Here is a 26,131-nt window from a genome sequence, read left to right as displayed (position 1 = left end):
ACAACAGAGGATGGCAGTTATAACTCAATAAACGACTATATTACCGCTTAATCTACATGATGGCTTCAACAACTTCCGACACCCAATCCAGTTGAACCGCACTAACGCCCCTAGCCCACGCTTTGCCCGTGAACACAAATTCGTTAAACACAATAGCCTCCACTTTCTTTCCAAAAAGCACTGAACTAGGGTGAATTGCTACCGTTTGGTTGCCTATCAACGTTTTGTAGCTGCCATCCGGCATCAACCTCGCTGTATTGGAGATGAAACCACGTAACATGCACGCCAATATAGCTTGACTTCGAGCTTCCGAAGGGGCATTTTCAGACTCCTCGTCGTCGGTCGATAGTAGCTTCTGTTGTGTGCATTGCTGTCGTAGTTGTTTCCTGATGTTCATTACGTTCTCCATAGCACGGTGAGATATATAGTGCTTGTCACACCAGGCTCGGCGATGTGGCTTCTGTTCAGCGGCATATCGTTGAACGGCCATGAGAAGTGTCAAGTGGTCACCTTCTCGACGATACAGCTCGCGTCGAGCTGCTTCTGCTTCTTCTTTGCGCTCTTCAGTCACAAGGTTCAGGAAGACGTTCTCGACGCTAAGTGCAGATATGACATCGACCACGTCGAGTAGGCAGTCACGTTCTGGTTTTGCTGCTTCGACTAGTACTCGTCCTAGTGTAGGTGTGAGCGGGAATTTAGCAATCTTGAGACCAGTGTCGCTGATCTCACCGGTCTCGGTAAGTGCTTGTAGATTCAAGAGCTGCAAGAGCGCTTTCTCCAGGGCTTCTCGCGGTGGCCGATCGAGGAATGGGAAACCGAGTACGTCGTCGACACCTCGTGCTTTCATCGTCAAGATTGCCTGACTAAGGTCGCAACGCAGAATCTCGGGTGTTGTGCGTTCTTCCATAGTATTATAGCCGCTTTCGGTGTAGAGTCGATAGCACTGACCAGGTGCCTCGCGACCAGCTCGACCTTTGCGTTGAATAGCTGCAGACTTGGAGATTGGTTTCACGAGCAGCGATTCGAGGCCCAGGCGATTCCGGAATTGCTTTATCTTCGACTTGCCGCAGTCTACCACAAAGCGAACACCAGGAACAGTAACTGACGTTTCAGCAATGTTGGTCGCAAGGATGACGCGTCGTGTGCGGTAGGGTGCTGGCTGGAAGATACGTTGTTGGGCATGTTGCGGAAGGGCGGCGAAAAGAGGCAGCACAAGAAGCTTGGGAACCTCGTCGTCCATACCTTCAGCGTAGTCATTTATAAGCTTCTCGAGCCCTTCGATAGTATCTTGACCAGTCAGAAACACCAGTATGTCGCCCGGCAAAGGTTCCTTGTAATGTATTTGAAAGACAAGCTTTAGAGCTGCTTCGACCCAATCCTGCGTTGGCTGCGGCAGGTACACCGTTTTGACTGGATATTGGCGTCCCTCCACGTAGCAGGTCGAGACGTTGCCCTTGTTTTCTGTCGCAGTTTTCGCTACCGTCTTCTCGGTGTTCGATACAGGTTGGCTGTCTCCAAAGAACTTGACAAGACTCTCCACGTCTGCTGTAGCACTCATTACTACAACCTTGAGCGGATGCTTCCTTGCTGTGCTACCCTCTTTAGCGGCCACCAGGTTCCTCAAGAATCCAAGAATCAAGTCGACATTAACACTTCGCTCGTGAACCTCGTCTACAACTATCGCGCTGTACTGCAACATATTTGGATCTCTGAGCATCTCTTGAAGCAGCATACCCTCTGTCAGAAACTTGACTTTGGTATGCTTTCCTGCGGCAGTATCGAAACGAACGCTGTACCCCACCTTGGCTGTAGGACCTTTGTCGCCAAGCAAGCTACCCATCTCGTCTGCGACGCGACGTGCTAGGGAGATTGCTGCTACTCTTCGAGGCTGCGTGATCGCTATACATCCGGTACACCAGGACTCGTTGGCCAAAAACTGCGGCACTTGTGTTGATTTTCCAGAACCAGTCTCTCCGGTTAGTACGAGGACATTGTTCCTTTGGAGAGCTGCCCTAATCGCGTCCGCCTGTGGCCAGATTGGAAGCTGCTTGCGGACCTGCCGTAACTCGTCACGCTTTAAGATAACGTGGGATGGCACTCTTAGATCCTGCTGGGGAACTCGAGACTTATCGGGATGCTTGTTCTTCAGCCGCACTTGTTGGTTGGGCTTTTGCTGGGTTTGGGTGGATTGGGCCGCTTCTGATTTCTTGCGCTTGTGCGCCTCCGCTGGCTGCTCAACTGAGGGGTTGACAACGCTTTTCGTTTCTTTGGTGTCGGCAGCTTGGGCTGCCTTCTCCGGAGTAGGCTTAGGAGTCTCATCATCAGAGTTGTCGAACTTAATCAATTGCCCTGCTCCCTTCTTGCCGCTCCAGCCATCCTTTGCCGGCTGAGCTCTCTTTCTTTTCTTTCCCTTTTTCAGTTCCACTGGCTGGTCCTCCATCCGTTCTACTCTAGGTTCGCTGCTCTTTTCCTTAGACATTTTGGTTGTCGCGTTGGATACGCGTTTCGTGTTGCCAGCCAAAAGTTTTCCAATCCTCTAGAGATCTTTATCGATAAGAACGCGTCCTAGGCTGGTTAGTGCGATCGCTTTAGAGCCTGCAGCCTCCTCCACACTCCCCGCATTCTTGGTCCCTCACTGTTCACATCCATCGTCGTATCCATGATGATGTGGAGTAGGGCGCAATGATAGACCGTAACAGTTCCGTACTTTCGGCTTGTGATATCCCGATGCTATGCGCTCTATGGTTGACCCCGCCGATGGCAATGATCAGCTAGACGATGATCAACCGGAATTTAGGCGCCACGGAGGATGCCGTCATAAGCCCTATAAATATGAATGAATAGTACCTGTTGCGAACGAATCACGAAGCCATCATGTTTTCGATGCAACTGGAGACGTGGGTCGGGGCTTTGTTTTTGCTTTCTTTTGCGTCGACAGGCGTGGAGAGCAAGATTGATCGCAAGTCGATTATCCAGCAGTACAATCTCAAGCTTAACCGTTCGCACTCATATAGCCCAGTCCAAGTAGGCAACGGAAACTTTGCATTTGGGGTTGACGTTACCGGACTGCAGACCTTCCTTCCGCACAATACCCTCTCATCATGGGGGTGGCACAACTCCAGTCTGCCTTCAACACCAAATCAGACACTTCCATCGGACTATACCGGCGTTGACTGGTGGACTCACGATCGTCTCGTCAACTATGCGCAACCCAATCCTGAACAGAAGGACATCAGTCAATGGATGATTGCGAATCCACATCGAATCAATCTGGGAAGAGTTGGCTTGTGGTTCGGTGGCATTGCGGGTGGAAATGTCACTGAAGACCTGCTTAGTGACAAAGAGCAGATATTGGAGCTCTGGGAAGGTGCCATCAGGTCGTCCTTCTCTATCAATGGATCAGAAGTTGTGGTGACAACTATTGCCAGTCCAGAGACGGACACTGTGGCTGTAGAGATATCGTCTAGCCTGGTGAGAACAGCAGGGTTGGGTGCTTTCTTCGACTTCCCTTACGCGACCGGGAAGAATAAGTTTGATGCACCATTCGTCGGTTTCTTCAACGCTACTTCAAACCATTCCACGACAGACGAATATAGAAACAAGGGCGCAACGATCACTCACAATTTGGATGCGACGACGTATGTAGCGGATATTGCCTGGGAAGGGTATGCTCGGCTCTCGCGCCTACACAGCGATGAGCACAAGTACATCTTAGCCGCCAGCCAGAACTCCGAAAAGCTTTCGTTCACTGTGACGTATGCTCCTCGCGTGGCCAACATATCTTGCACCCCCGACGCGGTCAAACAGAAGGCTCAAACGTGGTGGGCAGACTACTGGTCGACCGGCGCATTCTTGTCACTTCCTTCAGCTAGCAACTCTTCTGCAAATGAGTTGCAGCGCCGCACAATCCTTTCTCAGTACCTCCTTGCTGTGAACGGGGCCGGCAAAGATCCCGCACAAGAATCCGGCTTGGTGAACAATGGTTGGTACGGCAAGTTTCACATGGAGATGGTATTCTGGCATCTAGCCCATTGGATGTTCTGGGACAAATGGGACCTTTACGATCGCAGTGTCGGCGTTTATAAGCGCTTCCTGCCCAGCAGCTTCGACCGAGCGGAAAAACAAGGATACGAAGGCGCGCGCATCGGCAAGATGAGTGACCCAAGCGGTCGATCTGCGCCAGGCGAGATCAACAGTCTGCTCATCTGGCAACAACCACATCCCATGTACTTTGCCGAGATGGAGTATCGATCTTTCCCGACCGAAAAGACTCTCGAAAAATGGGATGACATCTTGACAGGGGTGGCCGACTTCATGGCCAGCTATGCTTTCTGGAATTCTACAACGAATCGCTACGATCTTGGCCCGCCTTTATACCCAGTCTCTGAAAACACTAAACCTAATGACACTATCAATCCGGCTTTCGAGCTGGCATATTGGCGTTTCGGTCTCGATGTAGCGTCAAAGTGGCGAGCACGACAAAACAAGTCCATCCCAGAGCCTTGGACACACGTACATGATAATCTCGCGCCTTTCCCTACTGAAGAGGATGCATATGTAACATACGAGGGTATACCAGATATGTGGACTACACCAGAGTATACAGAAGACCACCCAGGCCTAATTGGTCTCGTCGGTTGGCTTCCTCCAGACTCTCGCGTCAACACGACGATCTTCAATAACACTATTGCAAAGGTGCACGAGACCTGGAACTTTCCCTTTTCGTACGGCTGGGACTTCCCACTATTGGCCATCACGGAAGCAAGGAGAGGTGATGCAGAACGAGCGGTTAGTCAGTTGCTTGATGTGAACAATGCTTTCGATGAGGTAGGTATGCCGGAGGGTGGGACAAGGGTGCCCACGCCGTATTTCCCGAGTGCGGCGGGCCTGCTGCTTGCTGTTGGGATGATGTGCGGTGGTTGGGATGGGTATGAGGGGCCGGTTTGGCCGTCACATTGGGATGTTGAGTGTGAAGGTTTCACGAGGGGCATGTGAGTACAAATATGACATGGAACAATCGAACAGGCGTTTTTGCTCTCAGCATACGACGTACACTATTGATCTGATCCTAGCAATGTATCAGTTGCGCTCTCTACAAAATCTGTGCAAATCGATTCCTGTGGTGCTTCCATCTCCTCCAAAACGTCCGTGAGAGCGACATCTTGTTCATCTAATATCGAAACACCCAGCTTTAGCAGCTTTTTTGCATGAATGTTGAACTCCCTCCAAGTGACCACTCTTCTCGTGTCAGCATGTCGCATCGTCTCCCGCCAATTAAACGGCCCTGGTTTGGATTGATACCGTCTGTCTATCATCATGTTCTTGACCACGCGAATGATATGTAGCCTCTTTTCTGGTGGTAGTAGTTGCACAGTCTGGACAAGCGCCCTAAGAACTACCACTTGATAACCTAGATTTGTACCGAACCGGGGGAGAACAATTTGAGTAACTGACGTGGGAAGATCGTCGAAAATATCCTGTACGTCGAAGATATGATATACGTTCAAACATGGTGTATGGGAAAAGACTGCGTGTCGAATGTCTCGACAACTGTCGTTGATTTTCACCATCCTTAAGCCAGCTCCGTGCTTCGCCATGAAAGCGAACAGGCCATCAGCCTCTTCGCGCAAGTACTTTGAGAAGCCAACGTCATTAGATTTTAGGCATGCAAAAGCTGAAAGCCCGGGCATGATCCATCGTGAAAGCCAAATCATCAAGGCATCGACGGTTCCATCCGCGACTATTTGGAGTGTATGTAGATTCGGCAGGTTAGGAGGTTCCATCGAGTCCAAGACGCCCGTCTGGCTGTGGATTCCAATGTGGAGATCTGTCAGAGCCGTAAAGTGTTTCAGAAATGGAAGCACTTCTGGCGGTTTCATGAGGCTACCGTACGGGGCAGCGCAATCTACAGCCAGTTTCGTGAGCTGTAATCTGTGAGAGCGTGCGATGGATGCCATTTGAGAGCCATGTAGGTCCACATGGCAACATAGCTCGCTTAGGTTTGTCATGCGGGAAATTAGAGCAGGCAGTGCTTCTTGTAATGCCCCCAAGGCTGATCCAGTAACTTCTTCACGACAATCTCTTTGGATCCAGAATGAGCGAACCAAAGAAGCTTTTGGGGTACCAGAATCGGTCGTTTGGTCCAAGATACGGGCCAGAGCTGCAATGTGATCTGTCGTAAGAACAAAATGAGAACGGCAAGTTCCCGGATGATCACCGTTGCCATTGAGTGCGATGTGGTGATAGGAGAGTGGCTTTAGCATATCCTATACAGTGTCAGACATATGGTTCATGAGACTAGTTTAGCAAATATATTACCCTCCAAGACCTGCAAACATACTGTAATCTCTGTAGATCACGCGTTCTTTCTTTTCTGTATTCATAAGACTGGTCGAAAATGTGTGCGTCGTACGTGACCACATGCTCGAATATGGTGAGCCAAAGCTCGGTAGGTAAAGCGGGCAAGGCGTGAGCCTTAGTGAGAGGCTCATCATGCTGTTCGACGGTATCATCCATGATGTTGTGGGCTCAAAGTGGAGGCCGGAATATTGATTTAGTAACACTTCCTCGAAGGCGGTTGTTCTGCGTTCAGAAGTCCTTCCTCAGGGCGGGTGGTAACGCTAGCACTGATGGGGTTAGGCGTTGAATCTGGTGCTTCGGTGACATATGAAATGACATCTGGATATACTCTCGTCAATCGCAACTTCCCGTTTGAAGTTGTATTCTCCAACACATGGGATGGGATGTGTTCAGTGAATGCATTGACTAATCTCTACATACTTTCCTCCATAGTCATCGTTTCCGTAATAAGCTTCTTGTCACTCAACAGGACATCCTGGAAGTGACTTGATGTCATCAGCCTTCTTGCTCTTTAGCATTCGCTATGTTGCAGAGCAGAATAGACCATGGTGAAGTGAGAGATTCATTTGATTGAAGTCTTCCATGCTCACTCTCCATGATGTTTGCTCAGCTGGTGGTGTCCTCTTGCATGCCATCAACGCCTTTGACACGGAAACTTAGCCCCCTCTCTGCCGACATGTATGGTGACTATGTCGAAAATACTATGCACTATAGGTACAGCATCTTCATCGATGACGCAGTTAAGTAAAGGCAACAGAAATGAACGAATTTTTAACGCGTCTTACGATTTGACGAGGATGAAGACGAGTGGTGAAAGCGTAGTCCTGCGCACTCAAGTAAGCGCAACTGCCGTAGTGAAGTAAAGTGAACCAAAGTATACCCGCATGTCTATGATGTGATCTCTTTATTTTACATTCTTCATGATATAGTACAAAGTCGTTGTTCCGTTCCTCATGACCATCGAATCTTCATTTTCCACTGGTCTAGCTTGGCCTCCCACCACGTCTTTTTGGGCGCCCGCTCAATCTCCTCCATCAACCTTGTGTAGTGCTCCGGCGCAGACGTTGGCTTTAGTACGCCCGGCGATAGGGCATATTTAGTGCTATACCGGTTCTCCAGTAACGAGAACAATGCGTTTACTTGGCCTTGCTCGAGCTTGGGATTCGCAGGTGGTGCCGATGCGGCAGGTGTTGTAGGTGCGGGAGACTGTGGTTTTGCGCCTTCTTCGGGGACGGGAGTTATGGGTTGTAGGCCGAATGGTTTACCATGATGCTCGATTGCGCGTGTGAATGGAAGATTGGGGCGCAAAGCGTCCTTTGGCCAGAGGGCGAGCAGGCGGGTGTATTGTTTTGTGATCTGAAATTTGTTAGCCAACTATGTCTGGGTGCGTTGTTGTAAACTCACAGTATTTGCCATGATGGTGCGTGTAGATTGCGACAGGCGGGTATTCTTCACTTTGTTTCCAGACCAAAAGTCGATGATGCTTCGGTAACCAGGGTCCAGTTGCATCGTCCGTGCATTATTGGATCGTGGCGCAGCGCCTGTGTCGCATGGCCCAAAAGCGACAAAGTCAGGCAAGTTGCATTTGAAACGCCTCCTCCGCTGCACCTGCCGCCTGACACGCTCCACCACCTGCACTTCCCTTCTACAACCGCCGCCTTTCTCTCGTCCACACTCGCTGCCTTGGCTATTCCTACCACCTCTTTCCTAGACGACACAGGATAAATCTACCGTCGCACGCTTCACGTCACACATCCGGTTATCCGCGCAACATGCCTAGCCAGGGCTACGAGAGGGTACGCTGTCCCAGTTCGTCCGGAGCATCATGCGCCTGCGCAACCCCCCTTATATTGCTTTCACAACGGCAACACTAACGCATTGATTCAGGTAGCCGCCCAGGACGAAGAAGAATCACCCCAGAGGTTGCAGTCCGGTCAGCAGTGGCCGCCTGCCTCGCCGCCACCATCATTCCACTCTCGCGCATCATCACCAAACGGCACATCACGACGTCTCTTGTCCGAGGATCCGACACCAAACGAGGAAGACCGCACACTCGCCGATACCTTCGACTCGGATTCCGATGACGACGACGACGATAACGATGGGCGCGATGATCGGCAGCGGCTGATGCGGGGAAACCCAAGGACAGAAGACGAGCCTGTGGCACCGGGCATCCAAAGGAGAGTGACGGAACTGCCAGTATTCAACACACAGGCGCCGAGCAGCGGACGGGTCTACGGTGGAGGAAATGGTGGCGTGTGGGCGAATCTGAGCGCAAAGCCAACCAGAGGGGAGGATGCCGAGGAGAAGCCTCCGGTACGTACTGGGTTATCGACACGGTATACCAAGCACTGCTAACAACCACCAGACATACGAACAAGCTGCCGCAGACGCAACACCACCCTACTGGGAAACCACCATCCTCGCTCCCGGCACTTTTGGCGATGAAGTCTTCGTCGAAGGTCTCCCCGTCGGCTCCCTCTTCAGTTTCCTCTGGAACGCCATAATATCCATGTCCTTCCAACTCGTCGGTTTCCTCCTCACCTACCTGCTCCACACTACCCACGCCGCAAAGAATGGATCCCGCGCTGGTCTCGGTATCACACTCGTACAATTCGGTTTTGGTTTCCGCTCCGCCGTACTTAGTCCGAACAACGGCAGCAATGACAACCCTGGGCAAGGATTCGACGGTGGTGTTCCAAGTGATCCGAATGCGCACGACTTCGACCCCAACAAGGTTGGCAGTGGAAGCACGGGTGGCAGTGACATGACACCCGCGGCGAGTGCCATTACAGGCAGTGACTGGATAGCTTACGGCTTGATGATTGTCGGCTGGTTTATTTTGATCAAAAGTGTGTCGGATTTCATCCGAGCAAGGCGGCACGAACAACTCGTCCTCCAGTCTCCCGACCGGGGGCTGGGCGTGGCTGTTGTCGCCGAGGGCGAGAGCCCAGAGCGCAGTGTATAATTTCTTCAACGAGCCTCAGACTGGCATTCTCTTCTCTCTCTTTTCATAGCGTATTACTTGGTTGCATCTAGGGATGGAGTTCTTTTCGGCTAAAGACAGATCGAAAGATGCGCGTTTCGCTGTTGTAGCAGCACATCACTGCACGATTTTCCTTACTTATTTACCACTTTTGCTATTCAATCCCGATCTATGGGTTTCTTCTACATGAAGTGGATTAACTCGAATCCTCGTGCTTCATAGTGGTACTTACACACCATAGCTCATAGCGATTCCAAAGGAAGGCCCTCGGACTGCACTCCCGTGCCACAGTGTTAATAGCTGCGATATGACCTGACAATCAATTGACAAATTGGGCTTCAACGTAAACAAAGTACCAGTCATGGTATAGAGGTGTTGAATTAATCTATTTGAATATTGTACGTGCACACATTGCGCTGGGTATCTTGGGGGCAAAAATCTCAAAAACGACCATGGTCAAATTGCACAGTCCCCACTCCAACATGATCAAATCATATGCCTAGTGGAATGTTAGCCTAATCTCTCCAAAGGCATGACAGATGTAACCTACCAGAGGGAACCAGCGCGCATGAACCTTGAGAACACGACGAATTTAGCATGCGATCCAAAGGAGTTGCAACTGGTTACATGACAACGCACTTTTCAGTCGCATACACCTCTCCATACTGATCCACGCCTGCCATCAGCTGGTTGTATCGCTGCTTGTTCTTGACCTCTTCCGGAAACCACTTCTTGAGGAAGGCGGCTTGTTCGGTATCCAGATTATCTGTCATGTTGTTTAGAAAACTGTCTCCTATGTGTAGAGGGGAGAGGTGGTGCTTACCTGAATTGGCATCAAAAACAGTCTTCTCGCGGCAGAAAGGACAGTTGTACTGCTTGTTGTTCTGCATGACGATCAAGCACCTGATGCAGAAAGTATGGTTGCAGCTCAGTTTTACCGGCCGCCATTGAATCTCCATGCACATGGGACACGAGTAGTCGTCTATTTGCGGAATGTGCGAGAGGATCTGTGTGTTTACTTCTGCGCAGACGGCTTTGGCGAGGTGTTCGGAGAACTCTGGGTATTCTACTTGACGGGGGAATGTGGATTTTACGCCTAGAGCTGTGCGTTTGTCGAATTCTGGTGTATGTTTAGTACATGGCATATACGTTTGCAAAACAAGTGCAAAAAACTTACTTTTAAGAATCTTGATCATGGCATTGTGGTTGATTTCGCCAAATCGCAAACCTTGGAGAATCTCTCGGTTGATGTGCATGAACGTGTTCAGCGCTTGCAAGTTTTCCTTCTTCTTCAACTGTTCCACCAAACCGGCCTTGGCAATCTTGTTGGAGAATCCAGCCAGTCGTGCCATTGCCTTTTCTGAATCATGCGATTTATGGTCAATTTCTGTTGTGCCAAAAAAGATGCCCTCCTCAACATATATCTGGAAGATCTGGCGCCACGCAGTGAGCATCTTCCTATTGGCTCTTCGATCTGGGTTGGTCAACTTTGCAACTTGTTTCCCCAGTGCTTCAATCTGGACATTCATTCGCTTCTGCTCCCGCTCTTGCAGTTTCTCCAATCCTGTAACTTCACTGGTAAGTCTAGTGAAGAATTCCGTGTCCGAGGTGATGGGAACCTCCACTGTACGGTAACCTGGTCGGTTGTTGCGAGATACATTTTTGGGGGTGGTAGTTATGGAATTGGAGGGATCTACGGAGTCGACGGATTGTAGTGGCGAGTCCGAATCGTCCAAGACGCGCATATCAGACATGCCAGTCTCAACGGCCAGCATCTGAAGTTTGCGTCTGGTCTCATCGTCCAGCTGGGCGCTTAATACCTCTCCACTTGTCTCGTTTACGTAGAAGAGTAGCTTAGGATGGAAAGCTTTCCGCGACGACGAGGCATTGTCCTTGGAACTGTCGGGGTTGAGGATGTATTCGAATGGTCTTTCTTGGTCGTCATCCTCCTGTGTAGAAGCGTTGTAATCCTCGACATGTTTCAACAACTTGGACAACGTAGCAGGGTCAAGGCCCACTTGCTGCAGTTCGTCGGTAAGCCTCTTGATGCACTTCTTGAGCTGCGAGTAAGAGATGGCGGAATCGACCCACTCTGGCGGGAAGCCCTCATCCCGGAGAGTTTGCTTGAATAAATGGCCGAACTTCATGTTTGGGAAAGGGTCGACGAGGAACCGTGGTAAGGCTGGCCGATCAGGGGGCGCAGAGGGCGCACGTGGGGGGCTGAGTGGTTACAACGCTTAGCGGGGTACCTTCCACGCTTGTTCCGCCGCAGTTCCGTGGACCAGACTAACGGAGCCTTCCAGCGATCACCGGGCTTGGAATATGCAGATGCGGCTGTGTAGGTAGCTGATAGAATTTGAAGATGGTGTTTCGACGAGTATTGGACGTGTGGGTGGAGGAGAAGCGATGATGAATGCGAGAATAACGACTGCTCAACAAGGGCGTTTTGCTCCGCAGGTCATGCGCCTATCTGCCTATGAAGGATGCCGCTAAATGGAGACCCCAGAATTCGATGGAGAATAGCCTTACGCGATCATGAAGACATGGGGAACGCCTCTTTTATGAATCAAAACACATGCATGGCTTGTGCCGGCTTTCGGCGTTGTCTAGACTGTGGTGGCTCCAATAGCGCTCCTATTCAATCACTGTCTGCTCAAACTTTTCGCTTTTGCCCTCCGTGACCAATCAACGCCAAGCGCACAGTCATAGGCGATTTGCTTGCGGTGACGCAACATGGCTCTTCGCGACTCACCAAAATAACACGATGTGAACCCGGGGTAGTCTCGGTGCATCGCAGGGCTGTCCGCACGCGCACCGGGAATGCTGTGAAAGCTTCTCTACAAAGCCCCACGCTCGAACTTGCATACACCCACACAACTCAACTGCAGCACCTAGCCACTGCGAGTAGTTCGAGGCCCGAAGAGTTATCGACTAAGTCCAGGCCATAGCGACTAGCTGCATCAGAGCAACCATCAGTATGGGTGCATCACAATCCACTGGTGGCGGGGAGGCGCCGAGCGGTGGAAGCGAAGTCAAGACGAGTTACTACGAACTGCTGGGTGTAGAGCGCAATGCCACACAAGACGAGTATGTTACTCCGGCTTCATAGCAACGCCAATAGTAACGTGTTGTAGGCTTAAGAAGGCATATCGCAAGAAAGCGCTCGAACTACACCCCGACCGAAACTATGGCGACGTCGAACGTACCACTGCCCTCTTCGCCGAAGTCCGATCCGCCTACGAAGTACTCTCAGATGATCAGGAACGCGCGTGGTACGATGCGCACGAGAGAGACATACTGCGGGGTAGTACTGGAGAAGAGTCTGGCGATCACTACCAGGGCGACATGAAGGTGACGACAGCCGACGACATAACGCAGATGATGGGCAAGTTCAGGGGGAACGTAGACTTTTCAGACTCGCCGAATGGCTTCTTTGGCTTCGTACGAGAGACATTCGAACAACTTGCCCGCGAAGAGGAGTATGCGGCAGACTACGATGACCTCGATGTACCGGATTACCCTACCTTTGGTCACAAGGATGACGAGTACGAAGGTGTTGTGCGCGACTTCTACTCAACATGGAATGGCTTCGCCACGGTGAAAAGCTTTGCATGGTTGGACGAATACAATCCGTCTTTACAACCTGACCGTCGTTACCGCCGGGCCGCTGAGAAGGAAAACCAGAAAATTCGCGACGAAGGCAGACGGGCTTTCAACGACGCGGTCAGGACGCTAGTTGCTTTCGTACGCAAGCGAGATCCGCGATACAGTCCCAACACACAGACGGCCGAGGATAAGGCAAAGGCACAGCGAGACGCCAGGAAAGCGCAGGCCGCAAGAGCAAGGGCTGCGCAGATCGCGAAGATGGAGCAAGAGGAGCAAGCAGTGCCACATTGGGCTACCGCACGTCCGGCTGATGAAGTTGAGGAGGAGAGTGAAGAGGAGGTCGAGGAAGATCTCTACGAATGCGTGGCTTGCAACAAGACGTTCAAGAGTGAGCGACAATACGATGCCCATGAGAAGAGCAAGAAGCACCAGAAAGCAATCCAGGCTCTGAAGAAGAAGATGCAGAAGGACAACGCCCATCTGGACTTGGATGAAGATGCTCTCAAGAGCGATGAGATCTTACCGGCTGAGGACGAGCTTGCGAAGGATGGCGATGTCGATGTCTCTAGTGATGAAGGCTCTGATGCATCTGTCCAAAATCTCACGACAAAAACGGACGAGCTTAATCTAGACAATCGCGGTACAAATGAAGATGAGGCACCTTCGGAAACAGTTGCACCCAGTAACACAGTGTCCGCATCATCCGCCGGCTCGGAAGCAAGTTCAGACATAGACGATGAATACGCCTCACGTTCCGAAATCGAGGCTCGACTTGCTGGTATTAGTACAAAACCTTCCGCAGCACCTACCGAAGACCTCGAGTTCAAGCCCGACGATCTTACAGAACCAGAGGTCGCTGCTCCCCCAGAACCCAAGCTTGGCAAGGCTGCGCTAAAACGTTTGAAGAAAGCTGCAAAACAGGCCGAGAGTCAGGAACCAGACGTAAAGAACAAGTGCGCTGGCTGCAATGCTGGCTTTTCCTCCAAGTCACAGCTGCATCAGCACTTGAAGGAGCAACCTACACATGCGGCACTTAAGCCGATTGTGGGCGGTGGGAAGAAGAATAAGAAGAGGTAGTTGATATGATTCCATGAGTTACGATTTGGTTGCTAGACTTTGAATAGACGCACGAATTGCTTTAGCATAGCGCAGGCGTTGGCTAAGAGGCGGCATGGTCAGACATGCATTCTTCCACCCTCAGTGGGTTTGCTCTACGGCGTGCTTGAAATATAACGTATCGTACGTGTCTCCAGCCTAGTAACAATGGTGGTTGTTGACATGTGAAGTATGCGCGGTTCTGTTATTCAACCCGATAGCACCTGCAGTCCCAACGTGTGGGAACTCAGCTCGCTGACGCATCAGGCTAGCGTCGATATAAGCCTATTTCCTTTCAAGATGACGGGAGCCTTCACACCTATTACGGATACGTCAAAATCCAGCCTTTGGAGGTGAGCGTGCGTGAACGAATCTATCATCTACATTTCCGACACCAAGTTCGTCATCCAGATTCGAAACGTGCTTCGAGCAATTCATTACCGTTGATGTAGAGAGGTTGGTGTTTCCACGAGCGGCTACTTTCTCGACGCTTTCTGTGTTTTGGACGCAAAGAGGTGATGTGGGAGTGTAAGGATGAAGTCGCTTGTTCATGTTCCATGACGGCTGGGCCGTTCAATCCACGTTTCCTGGACAACAAGCCGCGATTCAGAAACAGCTTCACAACCAAAGCAGACATGTATGCCACGTTGCTAGGAGAGAGAACGGATCATTGGCGTAGTCTAACAAGGATATATACGACACAAAAGCTCACATATGCAGATGATAAGCTTCCTGCACTTGCCGGACTAGCAGCTGCTTTCCATGTCAGTGGATGTATACCTTTGAGACTATTTGTCAAGCAGATGTTCTTAGAGTAAATTCAATCTGGGACAATACGTCCATGGCATGTGGGTTTCATCGCCCCAACGGGATATAGCTTGGTACAACGGAAGCTTCGAAGCAGTTCGGCAAGCAGGCATCGTGCTCCGTCCAGCGGATGGTATTGCACCTTGTAAGGACAATTCAGACAGGTACGAACGCATCGGGTGGCTGAGTTACTGCGTACTACAGCAAAAGAAGCACTGGAAGCCTGCTGGAATGCGCACCAAGTTTCTTATAGTTTGATAGATCAATACGTAGGGCTTGGGGATACGTTCAGATACCAAACAAACGTTGCATCAGCTCTCCGCTATCAAGCATCCTCGGCAAGCCTTGTTCGGCCACCATCTGCAGTGATACGGCCCCTAGTCTGGAACTTGACGAAGTGATCCAGCACTCTCCTGATCTCTTTATCTTGTACGCCAATGGCAGCTGTAGGGCAGAAGAGCAAACTCTCACCCAGCTTCAATTCGACAATCTGGTGAAAGAGCGTACGATCCCTCATCTTCCCTGTCTCCACCTTACCTTTCTCTTCTTGTCCCCCAATAGCACCCAGATACAGGCCTGCCACATGTTTCTTCAGGACCTCATACCAGGTAGGGCTTGTACAGCGATGCACCATGGTGATACTGCACAGATCAAGCAAAGCGGTATCGAGCGTCGGCTCTTGAGTTGCAATGATGATGCGTGATCCTTGATGGCGTTGTTCGCGGATAGTCTTGAGCAGCTTGCCTGTGACCTGCTCTGCGGCTGCGTTTTTATTCAACAGGTAGTTATGCGCTTCGTATGTAGTCGGCAATGGCTATGAACATGACTGAAGGAAGCCTTTTTTCACTTTGGCGAGCGCTATTAGTAAAATGGAATTTCACAAAGAGATAAAGGAACATGAGCTAGAATTGGCGAGTATTTTGATACCTTCACCGAGCGGCGTGCTGAGATTGAAAGTTGTTTTCGTTGACCAAAGGATGGACAGAATGCCGCAGACGCTGAGGAGACCGTGCGAAGGGGTTTACAATATGGCGTCTGTGCGCTCGATGAGCCGCGACAGCTCATGGGGTCAGTTCTCACGAACTGGAAGGTTTCTCTGTGAAATTCAGTGCCTATGTTTCCCTCAATTCGCTACGTCTGTCAAGCTAGGAATAGCACGCTGGCCTGCAAGTATCATCGTAAGTGACGGTCAGTTGTCGAGCAACAGTCTAACAATATCTTCCGATGCGCGCAATTGGTACGTAGGATCATTCTCGCGTTGTCGATTATGTAGACTAGTTTCGTGTTTCTTTTTGGTTCCAGGCCGCCCAACGGCATGCAGGAGAAAGCTAGTGTTAGACCAGCTGAAGCGTCGTATCGACAAATATCGTCTTTCGCCGTTTTGCTTCTCAAGCATTGAAGTATCATGCTTTAGTATTCGACGACACTGGTGTACGATGTATCGTGCGTGATGGTGCCCTGGTGGTGTTTAAGACAACTAGATGCGTCAGAAGGGTGGTCAAGCACCGGCTTTGGGTCATTCCTCTTCATGGTTAGGCATTCTATTAATCTTCTGTGCCGCACTCACCCGTTCCTCCATCAGATCATGTCGTATCGGCAAATGAAAGACCGTGTTTCCGTGTCGGACAGAGCCGAATGCCTCATGCACGTAGCTCACGACTTTTGATGAGTGTTAAGGCATGGGCATTTCCTCTGAATTGATAGGTGCCTCAAACAAGAGGTCGCCGACAGCAAGATAGAGGGGCATGTAGACCCCTATGCGGCGCAGGGTCTAACGGTTGCCTCATCCATGTTGGGGCGCATTGATCCCACCTTCCTGATTGTGATAATCGTCTCACGACATCTCATCACCTCCATGTGCAGTTAGCAGAAGGTATAGCTGCAGATGTCAGGGGACGATAAGCCCATCTAAGCTTTCGCGCTAAGCCGCGCGGGCTCGTGAGCAAGAATTCCCATTTGCATGGCGTTGCTTGTCGTTGATGCATCGGAGACTACTCCATTACCTCTCCTTCGTTCACCTGTAGTTGTATGGTACCCGGCAGAACGCAAGGTGGCGGTTTGCACGCGGCGTGCCTGGTGATGCGCGTTAGCGTTCGTGGTAAGAGTCGCTAGCATGCGCGTGCTCTTGCTAGCTAGTGAAAGAGAAAGCTAGCCGAGCCCCTAAAGCATCTTAGCGCAAGGGTCTGATCGAAGCTTCGACCCCTGAACGCTCCGGGCGGGCCACTCCTATCCACTCTTTCCTGACACCTCCAGATCCTTTTGATCGTATTCTAAGCCATGCGCTTATCACATCCGGCACCAGCGGCTCTCTGATAGGGCCTCAATCGAACGGTCAGCTCTCACTTGCCCGGTCTGTGATAGTGTGGGGATAGCCCAGGGGTTCGCATGGACACACATCCGCCACGAATGGTTAGCTTTGCTCAGACGCGGCTTTTTGGAATGGACGCTCGTATCAAACGGGGCACTATCTGATGGGCTGTTTTCTCTTGAGTCTTGTCCATCTCTTGGGCGTTCTTGTCTCTCTTCAACTTCGCCTTTCGACACCTTGCTTACCCTCAGTCACTCGTTAATACAGTCGCGCGTTGTTCACTCGTTATGCAATCATGATGCCAAAGGCATACCGTCTTTCTTTCTCGCACCTCGTTTTCTATATTTCCACCTTTGTAATCGCGACGCAATTATGGTCTATATGGGGACAATCGAAACACAACTACCTACCTTTCTCGCACCATAGAAATCTTCAGCGAGATTGGGATTTCAACGCCGATGTGCACGCCAATGTGCATACACTTAGCCATGAGCAGTGCGACTCAGCATTTCCAAAGCTGTACCACAGTCTGGATCAGGCGGTGAGCCTGCGGCAAGGCAGGAAGGTACACGTCCAGGATATCGAGATTGAGGAAGGAAGATGTATGCTACGGGTTATGATTTATCAGGGCGAGGTACACTCATATCCATCTGACAGAATTCCGGATCATAGCTGACATGGCAATCGCAGCTGTTCGTTGTCGATGCAGGAAAGCCAGAAGAATGTTACGTAACAAACGGAAACGAGAGAGAACGCATCCTAGGAACTCTTGCACAAATCGACCGCGCTGTCACGACCGCCTCGACAACGGACCCCGCGATCCCGAACGTTGAGTTCTCGCTTTCGCTTGACGATCTGCCACGGCGATCAAGGAAACATGGAACATTCTTTGGTTACACACGGAAGGAGGGGCCGGAGTACAAGGACATTTGGATGATGCCAAACTACGCGTACTGGGCTTGGAACTATACCCATGCTCCGAGCTGGAACAGTATCAGGAAGGAGATCGAACAGAAGGAGACCGAACTGCCATGGGCGAAGAAGGACCCTAGAGTCGTATGGCGGGGCAAGGTCAAGATGGCCAAGCTTAGGAAGGAGCTGGTCCGGGTGAGCGAAGGCAAAGAATGGAGTGACATCAAGCCTGTGGTTATCAACAACGCCAGCGACCCACATACCAAGGACGTCATGAATCTGAGGCAATTCTGCGGGTACGATACGAAGCTGCAAATGACTTACAGAACAATGCTAACCACCTCTTAGGTACAAGTTCACCGTCCAAACCGAAGGCACCTCCTACTCCGGCCGCCTAAAATATCTCCAACTATGCCGCTCAGCCCTGATTACACACCCTCTCGAATGGCAAGAATTCCATACCCATCTCATGAGATTGGCCGGCCCCGAAGTAAATTACATCGAAGCATCCGAGAACTTCGGAAACCTCGAATCGGCTATGGAATACTACCGTGCTCATGACAACGAAGCAGAGGAGATTGCAAAGAACAGCTACGAGACATTTACCCGGAGGTATTTGACACCAGCGGCAGTGACTTGTTACTGGAGACGGCTGTTCTGGTCATGGGCGAGTGTACAAGGATACGAGCCACAGTTGTACGTACCTGACAAGGACGGCAACCTGGTCATGAGAGGTACACCATGGACAGCATTCGCGGCCAATTGGCCTAAGGATCCCGCAGCTATTCCATGAGCGACAAGAAGAAGTGCTAGGAGTGGCATTGCATAAGCATTGGAGTATTTGGTTTTATATGCTTACGATACCCGCGTTCAAGCGTTTGAATAGACACGTATTATCATCTACGTTTACAGCAGTCATCAAAGGCGGGGATACTTTTCTTTCTGTCTTGTTCTAAGTGGCTTCGGCAGCCCCCAACTATGCATTGGAGGATTCAAGCGAGCAATATAGGTTCATGAACTGGCGCATAAGATCACATCTTCTCGCGCGCTAATCCTGGGCGCTTGTGTTTGATAGGCACATTGCAGTTTGGTTTTTAGAAAGGATTCGATCGAAATGCAAGCTAATGCACATAGTACTCTCACTAATTTACTTTGATGAACAAAACTGCAAGAGCAATGCTCACATCGTATACCACAACGCAAATACGAGCTCGCGCGGAGGAAAGAATGGTTATGAAATGGTTCTGTCCACACTGCACGAATCCATGGTCTTTAGCAGCCAGCTGAACAGAGATTATGGTCTTTTTACTATTCCTGCTTACCTCCTTCTTCCAGGCTTCCACTGCACTTCCTAGTCTACAACCAGAATTCCTCGTCGTCCTTGACACAGGTGTAGGTCACCGCAGTACACGCATTCCTCGATGGCCTACCTCACTCCGGAGTCTGACTACGCGCGGTACCAACGCAACTATTCTTACGCGATTCGGCGTCGACTCGAATGCGAACCAGGCTAGTGAGCCTATTGGTGCATATGCACTCACATACTCATCGTTGACTTCGTCTCTCTTTTCCGCGACAGGCCAGGGCGTGATTCGCACAAGCGTAGCCGGCGGCGATGTGGAAACTATCCTGAACGACGAAGAAGATCGCTATGGGCAAACTATCAGCATGACGGTTGCAGAAAAAGAGCGGAAGATCTATTACGGCAACTCCTATACTGGATTAATCAGGAAAGCAAATTTTGACGGATCAAACAACTCTTTGGTACGAAATGTGTCCCGAGGTCTAGACTACTCTATTCCTTCCTACGCTACAGCGATTTCCTACGCAGGAGGAATAGCAGTAGACGAAGAAAGAGGCTGGTTGTATTGGAGCTCCGTTCGCGGGGATGATGACGGAAGCATACGGCGTGTACCTCTACATGGACTTGGGGGAGAGCAAGTCTTAGCCAACGGGATTAATACACCAGGCCAACTCCGTATCGTAAATGACTCATTGTTTTGGGCTCAAGGCGGTCGACAGAGTAATTCCCCAACGGCCATCAAATACCTCGATCGTCATCTGTCCCAGCTCCCTACGTCTAGTTCTCTGAACACTCCGATTCCGACAGGCACTCTCATTTCATCAAGCCAATCGCCCCTGTTCTTTGAGAATGATTCTACTGGCGAGAAACAGACTCTTGGTATCACCAGCTTTGCCGTTTATCGCAACGAAGGGGAGCAGAAAGTCTGGTTTGTGGTGAATAGTGCTGGTAGAACAGTGTTTGGGAAGCTTGTTGAGGTCGTGTGGCGAGGAAGTGGAGACGGAAGGGGGCCAGTATTTGAAGTGCTAAACGAAGACACTGAGAGTGTAGGGGTTCCCGTTGGATTGGAGTATGTGTGAAACGAAACGAATAAGCAGTCATCGCGGCAACCTCTACAACGAGCTTCGTGGTGTATTTACATCGTGTTGGCCTTATCTTTAGTCTTAGCGTGTAATATCTTGGGAAATGGCAATACAATGAGTATATGAATTACAAACATCCCATCTCTTCCACATACGATCGAATTTCGCGATCGAACTTCTGTTGACGCCTGTTTGCGCGCTTTGTCGAACGTGACCCTCAACGTCCATGTACCTAGGTCTCTGAACAGTGCTCAGCTACAGGTGAACGCGAAGTATGACCATCAAACATCTGAATCATGAATCTGGACTTCGACAGTCCTCATAATGCCTTTCTGCGCAGGCAAGATACTATTCTCACTCCCCACCGCACGACTCACCCGACCCATGTGCGTCGTCGTATGTGCTACTCCAACGTCAGGGTATTCCTTGTCGGCCGTGCTGCTCATGAGTGAACCATCATTGCTGCAATCCATATCCTCCATTGCATACGAATGTGTACCACTGCGCTCAGATTGCCTTATGTATCCGTTTGAGACGTACGGTCGGGATGGCCCGGTAGTCTGGTACCGTGATGGATGTCGATTGCTCGACTCCAAAGCGCTGACCATGCCGAAGGAGTTGGCGGCTATGGGCTTGAGGGTGGGTAGACAGGCTGCGAGGATGCCGACGTTCATCTCGATTCTGAATAGTATTAAAAATGAGAAGCTTTGACGAGAATCGATAGAGTCAGGGACTTACTGTTGCCAGATGTAGTACCATGCTCCCTGGCCCGAGAAATCTGACTGACCGAAGAAGTGAAATTGGAGAGGAATCTTGTAAATTGCAACGCTACAGGTGCTATTTGTTATCAGCCTGGGTTACCTCAGATTCGGCACTTGTAGCGGGAAGATACATACAACAACCCCAATCCCAAGATGATACACAGTGATATCTTGGTGCGTAAGTTCATCTGCATCTTCCATATTATAGGCATAGGCATGAGCGCGAGAAGGAGGTCGCTAATCAAGTTGAATACTTGCTTTTATGTCAGCTGCGGCTATGCGAAGGCTCACGGCGAGCGTACCAGAGTTGAACAGAGCTGTATTCCGATAAGTCGTTTGCGAGTAGCAATGTGCATTTCTGTAACTGTGAGCGTGTGCCTTTTCTTTCTCGAATGCCATGTAGCGTACCCAGTGGGCGGTCGCAAGCTGAAATCCCAGGCTGCTTGTACGGGATTACATTGTAGCAACAAAGAAAGAACGGATCCGATTGTAAATAAGACCAAGATGACTAAGGTCATCAAAGGTCAGCGCAAGCCCTCGTCGTTGCTTGTGAACTTACCTATCATGGCATGCAGCAACCATCGCCAATGGCGGCGATGGTCCACCAATCGGAGCAGGAAGCACGCTATGGATACTTTGATACTGGAGTAGGCAATGACAAGTATCCAGGAGTAGTACCACAAGATCTTAAAGAAGTCGCCCAGGTGATCAGGCCGTACATAGATGAAATACTCAGCATGATGGCCTACTCCAATATGTGTGAGTGCAACGAGGAAATAGAAGCAGATAGTGCACAAAATCTGCATATTCTGTTGTCAGTGGTCTGCTAGAGGACATGGATCGTGTGTGAGTGATGAATTGGCGCAAAACACATACTGCAGCGAGCATCATCAACCAATCTATCATAGCGAGGTCAGTGGAGATTGCCCCTGAATCTCAAACAAATACATACCGTCGACACCAAAAGTCTTGAGAATGGTAGTCCTTACATATATGCGTAACAGCACGGATATCATCGCCAATCCGAACAAAGTTCCAACCACAGCCAGCATCTTGGGTGCATAGCTCTCCTCAAGGTACGCTTTCGAAGGCGGGGGTGGCGGTAATTCGGGTGCTTGTCTCGCAGATAGTTCGAAAAACATCTTTATCAAATTGCCAGGTAACTTAGAGCCCACCCAACAATGCGATCAACGGAAAGGCAATGAGTGTCTTTGTGTGGTGAGCGTAATCCATTCTAACTAGCGAGGATATATTTATCATGAACATGATATGGATCGACGGCCAGGGTTACATTGTGCGGATTCTTCACAACACAGGGATACTCCGGAGTAGGTAGTGACTCGGTATCCAACTAGATTGAGTGGTTTTGCAACTAACGCTTCCAAGCGACAAGTCATCCCATGTGAGGTTCATACTATCTGTGCGTTTGTTCTCATGTTGGACTTTGAAAACATGTTGGAGTAATATCGGAAGAAAATATGCGTTTGGAGGCGAAATGAGCCCGTGATGGAGGTTCAGCCGTGCGAAGGTAATGTAGAAAGTCCGGAATGCATAGCTTGAATCCTCCGATCGTGATCCATGCATGAACCCGGGCTTCGACCAGAGTAACCAGCAGCTTTTCCCTTAGCATCATCAACAGCTCTTCACTTAACTGTACCAGTTCTTGCATTGCGTTCAATTTGCTGGTGCCAATCGCGAAACGATACGACTCGCATCGACTGGTGGGGTGCAGGATACCGTAGGCTAAACCAATCTCGCTTATGCATATTGCATCCTTACGAACGCCACCACTGAGTACGCGATAGTGCCTTCCTGCTGGTATGCGGCGCAGTCTGCAAGCCAAGCACAGAGATTTCATCGGCGTTGATACTTCAATGGTGCAGCAGACTTGCAATACTCGGATCTCCTCTACATACAGGTCTCTCGGACATTTGTAGGACGCGTAGACATAGCACATAGGAGCATTATCCTTTCAGTTTTCGGGAGGGAAATAGAGGTGGATGAGGCTTAAACAGCGGGATCGACTCTTGGCGTCCGGCCCGAGGAACCATAGGATCGCGTGTATAGCAGCGAAGCATACAACATCCTAGCTGCGCGGATGCCGGCTGTGATACCAATGGGGCTAATTGACCGGTACCATATGATCCATGCGTCCGGTCGCTCGGACTACACAGTAGTGCAAGGTTCGTAGAATAGGAAGTATTGAACCGTCGCGTGGGCCTGGAAGGATTTAACCTGCATGTATGCCGCAACATATTGCAACCCTAACCGCGCCACATAAGCTCGAGAACATGACGACTCCCTAGGGTGGACATCATGCTATGCCCTTCCGGATCCTCCTGCCAGATTTACTAGGCGATGACAGGTAGGACCCCTTTGTATGCCTGCCTTTGCGACCCCGAGGGGCAGTGTTTCGGAGCTTACCTAGGCAAATTCCTCGGAATTATCAGTTTGCTGACTCTTGCATCTCGCCTAATAACATATAAGAAGAGATTGAAGATACACCTCTTAAACAACCGGCACGCCGCTCATCTCTACTCTATCTCTTACAGTGGCTGTTAATCTAGGCGTTTCGTCCTTCAACCCGGCTTGTCTCTGTATATCTGGCTCGGCATATTCTATCATTCTCGGATCACACAACATGCGAGGCTTCATTCAAGCTGCGTTGCTGTCGCCTTTGGCTTTAGGGAGTGTGCTCCCCTACGAGGACAAGCAGTTCGAGAAGAGAAGTTTCGATCGCGTCGATGACATCCTCGCTGGCTTGGGTAGCATCAAGCAGGATCTGATGGCTGGTGGTGCTGCAATCAACCAGCAACTCTACCAAGCTGTTCAACAGCCCGCGCAGTACAAGAAATGCAACCCCACTAATATCCAAGTCAGGCAGGAATGGTGAGTCTCCAGTGCCGTAACTCTTCTCGGTCTCCACGCTAATTATACTGAAGGTCTACCTTCTCCAAGTCTGAAAAGAAGGCATACATTAGCGCAGTTCAGTGTCTAGCCAAGTTGCCGTCGAAGACGCCAAAGGAGACGTGCCCTGGTTGTAAAAATCGCTATGACGATTTCGTTGCGACCCACATCCAGCAGTCCTTCAATATCCAGTAAGATACCCATCGCGGACTACATGTGAGGCAAGTACTGACGTTGCACACCAACATTTAGCATCACGGGAAACTTTCTTACCTGGCACCGATACTTTACTTGGGCGTATGAGCAGACTCTTCGTAATGAGTGCGGCTACAAGGGCACCCAGCCCTACTATAGCTACTCCAGATGGTACAAAGATCCCACAAAGTCGCCTCTGCTTGACGGGTCTGAAACATCGCTCTCCGGCCAGGGTGCCAAGGGTTGTAGCAACCAAACATTCACCGGTTAGTACTTCGTCTGTACAGACTGTAGGTGAGAACATGTACTGACTTCTTATACCAAAAATAGGCATTCCTTCGAACAGCGACGTCAGGATGAAGATTCCCCATGGTCCAGGTGGTGGCTGCGTAACCTCTGGACCCTTCAAGGACTGGACTGTCAATATTGGCCCCTTGTTTCCCGCATCGGAATGCGTTCGACCGAATCCCAACCAGGATTTTGCAGCTGGATTTGGCCTAGGCTACAACCCTCGTTGTCTTGTGCGCGACATTACCAGCTTCACTGGTGAGGGGTGGTTGAAGGATGATGACGTGGTTTCTCTGCTCAAGAGCGAAAGCTACCAATCTTTCTGGGAAACCTTGCAAGGCGGGCCTCCTCCAGACAGCTTTACGAACAACTTCATGGGCGTGCACACGGCTGGTCACTTCATCATCGGCGGCGATCCGGCAGGTGATTTCACGGCCTCTCCTGGTGACCCATACTTCTTCTTCCACCACGCCTCGATTGATCGGCTCTACTGGACTTGGCAAAACCTGAAGCCGAGTGAGCGTACCACTGCTTTGTACGGTCCTACCATCATCCAAGATCTTACCTCGCCCCCTGCAACTCTCAAAGATACTTTGGACATGGGATCTGCATACCCTGGGCTCATCACCATTGGGGATGCTTCAAGCACCATGGGTGGTGCACCGTTCTGTTATACCTACATATAGGCTGTCATATCTTAGACTTCTTTCTCTCTAATACAATTGATAACTGCGTTTGTGGTACATGTGTACTAGGTGTTGATGCTGATCGTCCTTAAGAACTTTCGAAAAGTCGACACCAGAACCTTGTACCACACGTGCTCGGTTTCGATCGTCTTCTTACGACCAGCTGTATTGTGAGCTCGTCAGCTTTCCAGTTTATTTTGGTGATGCTTGTGGAAGCGGCGATGGCGTTGGCGATAGCAACGGAAAAGCAGCCTCGGGCTTATAAGTTTAGTGGGCGACTGTGACAGGCGGTGCTGTTCAAAAAGGTTGTCTTATGCCTAGTTGGCCATCGCGCCGCTCACAAGCCTAGGGAAATGCGGGTTGTTTCCGCATGATCTGCGATGCTGTGGCAGTGTTGCGAAGTTGGCGGAGCGAGCTGGTTGAGTGTGGTGACCTTTGAAGTAGCCGGCACTAACCGCTCACTATTTCCGACGCTGCCAAACTTACCATTGCCGCCCTCGCTGTCCTAGCCAGCAAACCCACGATATCGATCAGAACTGACCGTACCTATTAAGTGTCTCATTACGACATCTCTCAATTCATCAGTCCCTTTTAATCTCACTCTAGCTTTCGTACCAGTAATCCGCGTGACGATGGAAAGAATTCCTATATCTTACGCTTCCAGAGTTCTGCTTGGACCTCGGAAGACAAGTTTTCTGTGACCTGTATGTGTATAACCTTTGTCGCAGGGCAGAAACAGGTACGAACCGTGTGCGTTCAAAGTAGTTATCCGAAACTTGCTGAACAAGAAGTAGCTAATTACTTCGCCTTATCCCCAATAACAAGTTACTATCTT

The 26,131-nt window shown here is 50.3% G+C and overlaps 11 protein-coding genes across 11 annotated transcripts; 6 read left to right on the top strand and 5 right to left on the bottom strand.

Moving 5' to 3' along the window:
• Positions 1 to 52: 52 nt before the first annotated feature.
• ALTATR162_LOCUS2057 (uncharacterized protein) lies at positions 53 to 2,479 on the bottom strand (the record flags this gene model as incomplete). The annotated part of the gene is made up of 1 exon (XM_043309659.1): positions 53 to 2,479. One exon carries the CDS (start codon positions 2,477 to 2,479, stop codon positions 53 to 55), a length of 2,427 nt encoding a protein of 808 aa, XP_043165594.1.
• A 395-nt stretch (positions 2,480 to 2,874) lies between these two features.
• Positions 2,875 to 4,995, top strand: ALTATR162_LOCUS2056 (uncharacterized protein; the record flags this gene model as incomplete). The annotated part of the gene is made up of 1 exon (XM_043309658.1): positions 2,875 to 4,995. One exon carries the CDS (start codon positions 2,875 to 2,877, stop codon positions 4,993 to 4,995), a length of 2,121 nt encoding a protein of 706 aa, XP_043165593.1.
• A 2,316-nt stretch (positions 4,996 to 7,311) lies between these two features.
• ALTATR162_LOCUS2055 (uncharacterized protein) lies at positions 7,312 to 7,869 on the bottom strand (the record flags this gene model as incomplete). The annotated part of the gene is made up of 2 exons (XM_043309657.1): positions 7,312 to 7,716; positions 7,765 to 7,869. 2 exons carry the CDS (start codon positions 7,867 to 7,869, stop codon positions 7,312 to 7,314), a joined length of 510 nt encoding a protein of 169 aa, XP_043165592.1.
• A 263-nt stretch (positions 7,870 to 8,132) lies between these two features.
• On the top strand, positions 8,133 to 9,328 carry ALTATR162_LOCUS2054 (uncharacterized protein; the record flags this gene model as incomplete). Its single annotated transcript, XM_043309656.1, has 3 exons — positions 8,133 to 8,156; positions 8,248 to 8,676; positions 8,729 to 9,328. The coding sequence occupies 3 exons, from the start codon at positions 8,133 to 8,135 to the stop codon at positions 9,326 to 9,328; spliced, it is 1,053 nt and encodes a 350-aa protein (XP_043165591.1).
• A 641-nt stretch (positions 9,329 to 9,969) lies between these two features.
• Positions 9,970 to 11,493, bottom strand: ALTATR162_LOCUS2053 (uncharacterized protein; the record flags this gene model as incomplete). Its single annotated transcript, XM_043309655.1, has 3 exons — positions 9,970 to 10,112; positions 10,170 to 10,466; positions 10,524 to 11,493. The coding sequence occupies 3 exons, from the start codon at positions 11,491 to 11,493 to the stop codon at positions 9,970 to 9,972; spliced, it is 1,410 nt and encodes a 469-aa protein (XP_043165590.1).
• Positions 11,494 to 12,323: 830 nt separating this feature from the next.
• ALTATR162_LOCUS2052 (uncharacterized protein) lies at positions 12,324 to 14,029 on the top strand (the record flags this gene model as incomplete). Its single annotated transcript, XM_043309654.1, has 2 exons — positions 12,324 to 12,433; positions 12,481 to 14,029. 2 exons carry the CDS (start codon positions 12,324 to 12,326, stop codon positions 14,027 to 14,029), a joined length of 1,659 nt encoding a protein of 552 aa, XP_043165589.1.
• Positions 14,030 to 15,179: 1,150 nt separating this feature from the next.
• On the bottom strand, positions 15,180 to 15,488 carry ALTATR162_LOCUS2051 (uncharacterized protein; the record flags this gene model as incomplete). Its single annotated transcript, XM_043309653.1, has 1 exon — positions 15,180 to 15,488. One exon carries the CDS (start codon positions 15,486 to 15,488, stop codon positions 15,180 to 15,182), a length of 309 nt encoding a protein of 102 aa, XP_043165588.1.
• A 1,969-nt stretch (positions 15,489 to 17,457) lies between these two features.
• On the top strand, positions 17,458 to 18,867 carry ALTATR162_LOCUS2050 (uncharacterized protein; the record flags this gene model as incomplete). The annotated part of the gene is made up of 3 exons (XM_043309652.1): positions 17,458 to 17,796; positions 17,853 to 18,370; positions 18,423 to 18,867. 3 exons carry the CDS (start codon positions 17,458 to 17,460, stop codon positions 18,865 to 18,867), a joined length of 1,302 nt encoding a protein of 433 aa, XP_043165587.1.
• Positions 18,868 to 19,370: 503 nt separating this feature from the next.
• Positions 19,371 to 20,456, top strand: ALTATR162_LOCUS2049 (uncharacterized protein; the record flags this gene model as incomplete). Its single annotated transcript, XM_043309651.1, has 1 exon — positions 19,371 to 20,456. One exon carries the CDS (start codon positions 19,371 to 19,373, stop codon positions 20,454 to 20,456), a length of 1,086 nt encoding a protein of 361 aa, XP_043165586.1.
• Positions 20,457 to 20,740: 284 nt separating this feature from the next.
• Positions 20,741 to 22,362, bottom strand: ALTATR162_LOCUS2048 (uncharacterized protein; the record flags this gene model as incomplete). Its single annotated transcript, XM_043309650.1, has 4 exons — positions 20,741 to 21,140; positions 21,198 to 21,296; positions 21,356 to 21,473; positions 22,173 to 22,362. The coding sequence occupies 4 exons, from the start codon at positions 22,360 to 22,362 to the stop codon at positions 20,741 to 20,743; spliced, it is 807 nt and encodes a 268-aa protein (XP_043165585.1).
• Positions 22,363 to 23,861: 1,499 nt separating this feature from the next.
• On the top strand, positions 23,862 to 26,117 carry ALTATR162_LOCUS2047 (uncharacterized protein; the record flags this gene model as incomplete). The annotated part of the gene is made up of 6 exons (XM_043309649.1): positions 23,862 to 24,109; positions 24,163 to 24,318; positions 24,380 to 24,588; positions 24,653 to 25,279; positions 26,025 to 26,035; positions 26,091 to 26,117. 6 exons carry the CDS (start codon positions 23,862 to 23,864, stop codon positions 26,115 to 26,117), a joined length of 1,278 nt encoding a protein of 425 aa, XP_043165584.1.
• Positions 26,118 to 26,131: the final 14 nt, after the last annotated feature.

This window comes from Alternaria atra (assembly GCF_907166805.1).
Source record: "Alternaria atra isolate CS162 genome assembly, contig: 21, whole genome shotgun sequence".
NCBI lineage: Eukaryota > Fungi > Ascomycota > Dothideomycetes > Pleosporales > Pleosporaceae > Alternaria > Alternaria atra.
The sequence above is the reverse complement of the archived record's forward strand: the minus strand, read 5'-3'. Positions and strand labels throughout refer to the sequence as shown.